General features: G+C 36.1%; 1 protein-coding gene across 6 annotated transcripts; it reads left to right on the top strand.

The window, feature by feature from the left end:
* The first annotated feature begins 3,252 nt into the window (after positions 1-3,252).
* On the top strand, positions 3,253-10,002 carry cep83 (centrosomal protein 83). Of its 6 annotated transcripts, none has more exons than XM_016493778.1 (16): positions 3,253-3,426; positions 3,922-4,127; positions 4,216-4,366; positions 5,297-5,389; positions 5,608-5,739; positions 5,819-6,070; positions 6,833-6,964; positions 7,071-7,185; positions 7,271-7,415; positions 7,503-7,652; positions 7,894-7,969; positions 8,078-8,235; positions 8,961-9,090; positions 9,250-9,353; positions 9,463-9,631; positions 9,780-10,002. In XM_016493778.1, exons 1-16 carry the CDS (start codon positions 3,337-3,339, stop codon positions 9,933-9,935), a joined length of 2,259 nt encoding a protein of 752 aa, XP_016349264.1. In that variant the 5' UTR covers positions 3,253-3,336; the 3' UTR covers positions 9,936-10,002. The 6 variants fall into 6 exon arrangements, with proteins under 6 accessions (XP_016349264.1, XP_016349265.1, XP_016349263.1 ...); XM_016493779.1 differs by having other exon boundaries at positions 3,919-4,127; positions 5,668-5,739; XM_016493777.1 differs by having other exon boundaries at positions 3,919-4,127.

The raw sequence follows: 10,002 nt of genomic DNA, 5'->3' as shown, positions 1-10,002 counted from the left end.
AAATCTGAGTGCCGTGATTCTGCTTAGCTTCCCGTCCTCCTCTTCAGTTGCCTTAAACATGGAGAAGTGTTGGTCTACCGCTACTGTCCACGACGTCTGTCTTGGTTTTTTATATGAATCTTTTGAGAGTTATAAATAAGACAGCAGATTCAAATACTTGGTTTAACTAAGAGAAAACTGGAGCACTGTGACATAGGTGGAGTTCCTCTACTTGGAGAGCTGATGAGAAGTTTGAGTGATAAATGCCCTGAGTAAGTGAAAACTGAGGCGCTGGTTAAGCTCTCAGTGGGAGTGAATACCTACCATCATACCGTGACCCACAATGCAAAGCAGAAAATGAGAGCAGTGAGTGTTGTTACTTTTTCCACAGGGGCTTACTGGAAAATGGAAAGCTGATTCACACACAATGATGGGAAACATCACTGTAAAAGCCAATTCACACCTTAAGACTTAAAAAGAGTGAAGATAACAGGTTATAATGTAAAAAAAATGCTATAAACATTTTTAGCTTTCCTTACATAGTGGAAGGGGAGGGGCTATCAGGCTCTAATGGTGGATGACAAAATAACCTTTATAATAACAACCTAAAATTCATTCACTAGATGGTAGAATTCATAGTGCACAGTGTAAGTGCATAGTGTATAGAATGTCTTTTGGGACACAACTGATGTTACATAGTTTGCTAATATGAGGAAAGAGGGAGCAAAAACATCAATTCCAAACAAAGACCGGAAGTGCGAGAAGATTGGCTTCTGATTGGCTAAAAAGAGTGGCCAGCTAGAGTGATTGACTATTGCTGGCACAGATGTGTGATTTCAATATCTGCCAGATAATAGTACATTTAATATGTGGTGTTCCCAAATATACAGCACCTTTAGTAAAGGCGATAATCACAAAAATTATCAAACGTAAGCTGTATAATGTAAAGGCCCTTTACAGCTTACGTTTGATAATTTTTGTGATATAAAATACAAAATACAAAAAAAAAAAAAAAAAAAAAAAAAAAAAAACAGGCAGCATTTCAAGTAATTAGCATACTTCTCTGAGCACCTGAATAAATGTTCAGATTAAAAAAAGAAAACACTGTCTTTCTCTTCACTCACACATAATAAACTGTGGGAAAAACAGTGGCTATTACAGGAGTGGTTTAATCTCTTGTCCTTTTAAAGATAAAATGCTTACCAAAAACTATAAATATCTTTCATAACAGCATGAGGGCTGGTTCATGCCCAAAGATATCAAGAGGTTCAGGGACTGTGATGCCAAAATAAAAACACTCGCGCCAATCTCAACACATCTTTTTATAAACGGTGTATGTTGGCATAGCTGAAGGAACGATAACTACCCATGTAAAATAAAAAACAAACGTTGAACACAGCCATGGGTACATAAACTGGACTTTTACTGTGGTTATTGTGTCCTGCAGATAATATTATCCCGCACTACGCAAAGTCTGTATGAATGAAAGCATATGTCTGTCTGGATATCTGCTAGAACAGCCTCACACATGTCAAGGCTGACCTGAGAACCAGAAATAAAAAGCTTTGTGAATTTAGTATTTTTTCATGTCATTACATTGTTTAGAGCATAAGAACAAAATGGTAAAATAACATTTTTGAAAAATGATATTGTATTCATATGTTATGCTATGTCCTCTGTAGAGGACACCAGGACTAAAAAATAAAATGACAAGAATAGACATGAAAAGGCAAAAACAATGGGACTTTTTAAAAAACATCAATCAATTTTTAGGTTTCAGGATTTTTTTATATACCAAACTTTGTTTAAGGATGGTTCTCAACTATGTTATAAAATATATAACAAAATGATTTGATATACCATTTTGCTTTATGCAATATGTCTTTAAAAATTCCATAAACTGGTTTTCCCATTAAACACAATGTTATCTATACACTGTATCTAATTTGCATATTAAAGTGCTGTTGGGACAGCATGTTGAAAAAAGAAGTGTAATAATGGGAGTAGTAATTGGCCAGATTTTCATAATAATATCTAATATCTCATAAGAATATTGATATATAATTTGTTTTCCTATTCAATTATTTTGTCTCCCAAAATGCATAATAAACATGCTTTTAGTCCTGGTGTCCTCTACAGTGGACATGTATGAAATGATGTCCTGTTTCATAACAGGAAGTCATATTTTGATTTGAAACCCCATAACATTTTCCTGAGATGTTGATTTATGACAAACAATTTGAAAATTAATCAGATTTAAATTATAATTACAAAATATTATCATATTTCTATAAGGATGTACAATTTTATCACTAAATTAAAAAGGGCGTGGCCATGGTTAATCCATCCAATCATTTGGTATCTCTGGAAAGCCCTGAATGTGCTCTTTACAGGACATCCAGACTTAAAACTGTGGCATGTGAGGTCTCAGAGAAATTCACTAAAATATAATGTCCACTACAGAGGCAAAAATCCATAGCTGGGTCTCAGGAGGATATACTGTCAATGTTCGCCCTCTGCTGGCAGAAAAGCGTTATTGCAAAGTGCACAGATATTGCGACGTTCACCCCAAAAAGAAAATACTATATCTACACATCCTCATGTTGTTTCAAACCCATATGCCTTCCTTTCCTTCTTTCCTTCATTGGGACCATATCTTGTTAAGCATAATATATATTCATCAAAGAATCAGATAAAAAAGTAGCACAGGTTCCAAAAAATATAAAGCAGCACATCAGTGTCAACACTGATAATATATCAGAATATTAGAATGATTTCTGAAGGATCATGTGACACTGAAGACTGGAGTAAAGGCTAATGAAAATTCAGCGCTGCGTCACAGAAATAAATAATATTTTAAAGAATATTAAAATAGGAAACCAATATTAGAAATTGCAATAATATTTCACAATTTTACAGGTTTTTTTTTTTTTTTTTACAAAATTACAGCCTTGATTGATATATAATAATATTTAAGAAAATATAAATAAATTTAAGAAAATTCTAATGATTTCGTTTTATTATTATTTAGATTATTACTGCACATTATTAAATAATTATTAAAATATACAAAATAAAAGCCATATTTAATACAAATGTGTGTGTGTGTGTGTGTGTAAACTAAATATTAATAATATTAATACATTAATAACTAATATTTTAACTAAATAAAAATGTCAATATTACTATTTAGTAAACTTTGTATAACGGAACCAGCACGGAACGTGTTGAAACAAGTCTTTTATTTTGAAAGGCGCCTCTAGCCGCCATCATCATCACCACGTAACGTTGCGTCGCTGTCAGTGTTGGATCGGGTAACTTTACAACAGCTTTTCAAATCATTTACTTTTGACCTTAATGCACACATGTATTATTATATTTTGTATAGTTTTCAACGCATGCAGTAGTTTACGCCCAGCAGAGGTGTTTATTTATGAAATACGTGCAGTAAGTGTTTATCGATCACTATTTGTATGACATTTCAATATAAGTTAGCAATCTATGCACCGACTTCCACTCACAGACAACACGCGCTTTTTTAAAAGCACGAGGTAAGTTTTCCCAGTGGCTCGGTTGCTCTGACAACATGGGAAGCCGTTATGTGTTTATGCTGGAGTAGCTCTGTTTCTACAACACAGAGTGAATCACTGGAGACCAGCCTGAGCTTCACATCTAATCACTTGAGAGCAGAGGCGCAAACAAGGACTCTTGTGCTGCACATGCATTGATTAGATGCTTTGTTCGTGCTAACTAGGCTATTACAAGTGATTTAAAACTGTCAGCCCTGATGAGATGTGGCTGCATCTCTTGACTTTGGTTGGCTGAAGTGGAGTCATTTGTGTTGATTGTGATCTTTGTCTTTTTTTAGAGCTCTCTTGAGGTTGTAGTGGTTTCTGGGGGAGGTATTAAATCTTTTGCTTTTGTTTCCTCACTATGGAGCAGATGAACCCTCCAGCGTTAGGGCAGTCATCTGCCCTGTTCCCAAAGCTGGAGCTGGCAGGAGGAGGTGGGAAAGCTGCAGTCCTCCTGAGCGGCTCTACGGGACTCACCAGCTCTGATATGGAGCTCCAGAAAATGCTCATTGATGAGAGAATGCGCTGTGAGAACCACAAGACCAACTATCAGACCTTGAAAGTGGAGCACACCAGGTGAGTGAATACTGCATATTTATATACTGTAAGATAGCCTGTTAAACTTCAACGTCTTCTGAGCAGATGTGTTTGTGTGTGTGTGCAGACTGCAGGATGAATACACGCGGGCGCAGAGTGAACTGAAACGCCTGCTCAGTGATCGCCAGGTCGCTCAGGAGAAACAGCAGCTGCTGCTGGCCGAGCTCAGAGGAGAACTGCTGGATAAAACACATGAGCTGGAGGAGCTCAGACTGCAGGTACACATTATATGCGTATAGTAACTTGTAGTCACTATTTATTACAAGTCATTTCATAATGTCATTCAAAACACACTAGTTTTACATACTAGTTGCTGCTTATTAATAATTAAGAATACTAATGCTGGTTGTTCATGGATTCGGGTATGAATATATGGCAATATTTAAAGTTTTAAGAATTTTTAATATTTGATTATTATTGCGCATTAAAAATGATAAAATACAAGTAAAATGTTTGGACACACCTACTCATTCTTTATTATGACTGTTGTTCACATTTAGAATAATAGTGAATTCATCCAAACTGTGAAATAACAGAAATGGAAATATGGGGAATAGGAAAAATATTAAAGAAATTAAAGTTTGTATGTAATATTTTCACCACATCACCACACTTTGCCTAGACTTTTTTTTTTTTTTTTTTTTTTTTAAAGAAAAAAATATTTTTGTTCACAAACAAAATGGAAATCAATAAAATTAGGAATTTTATAAATGCATGTAGAGGTTTTTTTAAAAGTAATAATTATTAAGTACAATACAGATTTATTTTAGTATTTATTTATGTGCAATTTAGCATTTTGGTTAGCTTTTAGTTTTGTATTTTCAGTTTCATTTTGAGTTTTAGTAATTTTGTGTTTGTCATTTTTATTTATTTTTATTTTTAATTCATTATTAGATTGTTTTAAAATGATTTCTATTATCTTTATTTTATTTCAGTTTTAGTAAATTTAGTACTTCAACTTACACTTTATTTATTTCACCTTAATAATTATATTTTATTTCAGTTTTATTGCAATTATAATTGTTTTAATAGTTTTAGTTAACAATAACTACACAACACAACTGGTGATGCAGAGATAAGCAAACACAAGTGTCTCAATATGCTCGAATTAGACATTTTGCTGACAAAGTGTTGATCATGTGTTTAAGGTGCTGACCCCTCAGAGGCTGGAGCTCTTGAAAGCACAGGTGCAGCAGGAGTTGGAGGCTCCCATCAGAGAACGCTTCAACAAACTGCAGGAGGTAAAAGATGCCCCTCCACACCAGCTGACTCCCCCTCCACAACTATTAACTCCTGTTGCCATGACAGCCACCTGAGTACATGCTACAGCCAGAATCCTGTCCATCACAGATGGAAAACAAACCGATTGCTTTGTCTTTTCTACATGTTATTAAAAAAAACAAAACACTTGAAATGTGTAAAAAGTCTTGAAATACCCTTCTCTATTTCTCTGTGACAGGAAGCAGAGAATTACAGGTCTGAATATAATAAGCTCCGTTATGATCTCACTTTCCTCAAGTCGGAGTTTGATCACCAGAAAGAGGAGCACATCCGAGTCCTGGAGGAGAGACGGATACGGCATGAAGCTGATGTATGTTTTATCATTTTGAATTGAATTTTGACCCAGCAGTGTCTCTGTATAAAGAAGTGTTATATATGTGATTGTGCAGGTGGCCCGACTTGAGCGTGATAAGGAGGATCTGGCCGCTCAGCTGCAGAGCGGAAACCCAGCACGGGACGGGAAGCGTGTTGAAGCCCTGCTGAGAGAGAAAGCTCAACTCCACCAGCGGCTCAAAGGACTGGAGGCAGAGGTCACTGAACTCAGGGCGGAGAGGAATAACTCAGGTGCTCAGGCCGAAAATGTGCAGCGGATTCAGATCCGACAGCTGGCTGAATCCCAGGCTGCAGTAAAAGCACTGGAGGTGAGCGGATAAAAGTGAAGAGTTGTAGGTTTTTGATGATACAAATAAGATTTGATGAAGTTTGAAGTTTATGCCTTTCTGTTAAAACAGTATAGTTCAGTGTAAAATGTCAGATTTGTTTTTTATATTAATAGATACAACAAATTTGTCAGAGCATTGGCACAGTGGGTAATACACATGCTCATGATGCAAGAAAAAACATTCACTTAATATCCAATTCCTTTTCCTCCTGGATATGGATTCCATATATTATGAAAATATTATCAATATTTAAAAAAATAAAATAAATATTTTATATCAAATATATATTATAAAATATTATTAATTTATAAATGTATTAAGTATAACATAATTTATGTACAGTGAAGTCCAAAGTTTGAGACCACATTAAAAGTCTCTGGTTCACTTTTTAGGATATTGCAGTTTTTATATGAACTATTTTATATATTTATTTCATTAGGAATATTTTTGAATATTTGAAATATTTTAAGAAATCATTTGCTGCATTTCTATAATCAAATAAGCACATCTTAACTTTGTTATTCATATGTGATGTGTTCATGTCACAGCATTTGACAAACACATAAAAAAAAAAGATTTAATAACATAATGTAAAATAAAATATTTTATAATATTATTATATATTATTTTATAAAATAATAATAATTATATATATATATATATATATATATATATATATATAATAAGATTTTTATTAAGATGTTTGAAGGCCTTTTTCTCTCTCCCCCTGTTGGTGTTCAGGCAGAGAAGCAGTCTATTCGTATGCAGTTGGACCGGACAGAAAGTGAACTCCGTCTATCTCAGGAACAAAACACACTCCTCACAGGAAAACTGCACAAAGCCGAAAGGGAGATCCATTCGCTCAACAGTCAGGTGCATGAATACAGCCTGAGTGACAAGTCAGATTTTATGACCACATGTTCACATGCGTGATATCTGTAGTAATATATCCTGTCGATTGTGTGTGTTTACTGGCCAGATTGAAGAGATGAAGCACACGCATAAGCTGGACTTGAGTAACGTAAAACTAGAGTGTGTCAGAGCCAAAGGAGAACTAGAAAGAGACCGAGATACACTGCAGTGCCAAGTAGAGGGTAGTCATCTTGCCTTTCTTTCATTTACTTCTTGGAACCTGTTTTACAGTAATGACAATAAAAACAGTGTCTTTCTCTCTCTCAGGTCTGCAGTCGGATATTGAGGTCCTGAAGTCAGCGTTGGAGAGAAATAAAGAGTTGATATCTGAAAAAGAGCGTGAGATGGTGCGCAGGGTTCAGGCAGCAAGAGAGGAGGAGATACACAAGATGGCCACCCTTCAGGAAGAAAAGTATGCACTATTAATATCAGACAAGGAACTGATTCAAAGCTTCATGGGATTTTCTACATTCAAATGAATTTATTTCACTGTCACCAGGCTGGAGCTGGAGAATCGTTTATCTGAGCTTGAACAGCAGAGAGCTCTTCAGGAGGCATCAGGGAACTCTCAGAAAGAGGAGTGGGAAGAGCGTCTCCGTGCCGCACAATTGGGCGAAGAGTCTGTGCGGAAGGAACTTCAAAATCTGAGGCAAGCTTCTTCAGAGTCATTTATTTCTGTTTAATGTCCACATGAAATCAAAACGGACCATTTTTATTTTAATTCCTGTTCTTCTTGTTGGAAAAATTAAGTTGTTCCATTCACAATAATATCTATTTTATGTTGGCTCTGACTGAGTTACAAGAAATGACTAAATTCTCAGTAGCTATAAACAGTAAGATAATATGATCTTCAACCCGTTTGATTCCCTGTATGAATGCTTATGATACAGAGTCAAAATTCAGCAGCAGGGCCAACAGCTGGAAGAGCTGGAGACCTTAAGAGCAGAAAGTGCAGACCTGAGACGAGTAAGCACTGGAAAATAAGTGAAATTACTGTGAATGCACGTAATATAGAGATGAAAGTCATGACGTATCATATAACTCAAATAACTTGTTTTGTAAATTGTTTATCAGCAAAACGCTGAGCTGAATCTACAGATAGGAACCCTGTCTCACTCTGAGAGTGAGCTCTTGGACACCAACAGCAGACTGAGAGAAAGTCTAGAGCGAGTGAGAGAGGACCTACGGAGCACGCGCACACAAATGGAACGGACCCAACAGGAAGCCGAGAGGTACGCCTTATCGTAACCAGGATACTAGCATTACTGTCAAATGAGAACCAAAAATATTTCAGAGAATGCTGACAGCTTGCTGAGCTAGCATCAACACGTGCCATTTAGCATTTCTTCAGATTAGAGGCTTGAGAGTTGATTGGTAAGATGAAATGTTGGTTTCAAAGCAAGATTCAACTTGTATAAAAGTGCTTGATAGACATTTTCCCCTTCAATTACAAATATGGGTGATTTGTTTATAACGGTACATTAGATCTCTTTTTTTTTTGTCCTGACAGCTATATTAAATCATCTTAAAAAGGAAACCATATCATCATATGTGAATATATCAGAGACATGGCCTAATATTTAGCAAATATTACTCACATTGATCCTTAGTGCTCATATGAGTGATTTGACTCAAATTAACTAGTGATATGTTCTGATTTCCATTCCCCCTTTACTCTCAACATTTCTTGTTCACTTTCTAAACATGCCAACTTCTTCAATTTTTATCTATATATTATAGAAAAATATAGATTTTTTTTCTTTCTGTATGTAAATTATCCTGTTTATATATCCCTATCTCCTTTATTATAATTTATAATTAATATAATTTTTATGATTAATAGTTAATGCGATTTTGCTGTTCTTCCCATGAAAATAGCCTAAAAATTGTAACAATGTAGTGAACAGCGAACAATTAAATTAAATTAATTAAGTGAAATGTCATTTTACTGTCACAGGTTAGTGGAGGAAAGGCAGGTGGAATGGTTGGAGGAGAAACACAAACTGCAGGAAAAAGAAGCAGAACTACGGGAGAAATACAGCCAGGCCAAAGAGCGCCTGCAGAGGGCAGCATTTGCACAGAAAAAGGTAGTGCCTAAATCCTACAAACTTGTTTTTGGAAAATTAACGGTTGACAGCTTGCTGATACTTGGACTATCTTGTTTGGTATTTTTATATTGTATTGTATTGATTGTCATGACAATTGTTATTATTAAAGGTGCATTATTGGTTTCTTTTCTTATCCAGAGGAAAACCATGACAGAACTGAAAGAAAACAAACTCCAAGACAAGATTCAGCTCCTAGAAGCCAAGATAGAAGAACTTGAAATTGAAGCAAGCACAGCCAGAAAGTACTTCCGTCTTCAGTTTATAACATTATCAGGGGCCTATAGAGAATAAAGGATTTATATATGTGTGTTTTTTATATAATATTTTTTTAATTTATGTGTGTGTGCTCAGGAAATCCTCATATTCTGAAGAACATGCTCAGCTTAGCAAGCGTCTGAAGGAGCTGCAGAGGAGACACAATGAGTTCCGTCGTCTGTTGCTGGGCAACCAAATGACCTCCTCCACCCCTTTGGCCCAATCCCTTCTCATCCCAGCAGAGTCCATCTTCTTAAACATACAGGTGTCTGCAAACATCCCATCTACGATGTAGAATATTCTCTTGTCAGCCATAAAAAAACCCAGGATATAAATCTGCTACTTTCCCATCCTCCTCTCTCTCTTTCCCCCCTTTTCATCCCACTCATCTGTTTCTGCATTTCCTCTCTCAGGAGGATCAGCACCAGAGGGAGTTGTCTGTGCTGCGGAGACGCTTGGAAGAGTTGGAAAACAGTCAGCAACAGCAGCTGGAAGAGCTGGCTGCTCCTCTGGACAGAGACAGAGAGAGACTCTCAAGCCCACGGGACGCACTTCCAGACCTTTCTTAACCTACCTGTGTGATTACATTCACCATGTGCCAAAAACTGAACATACTGTGACATTTGTGAGCTGTTT

The sequence above is a fragment of the Sinocyclocheilus anshuiensis genome, unplaced genomic scaffold (assembly GCF_001515605.1).
Source record: "Sinocyclocheilus anshuiensis isolate Anshui unplaced genomic scaffold, SAMN03320099.WGS_v1.1 scaffold1003, whole genome shotgun sequence".
Taxonomy (NCBI): Eukaryota; Metazoa; Chordata; class Actinopteri; order Cypriniformes; family Cyprinidae; genus Sinocyclocheilus; species Sinocyclocheilus anshuiensis.
Note: the sequence above shows the minus strand (reverse complement) of the source record. Positions and strands in the feature narration are given on the sequence as shown.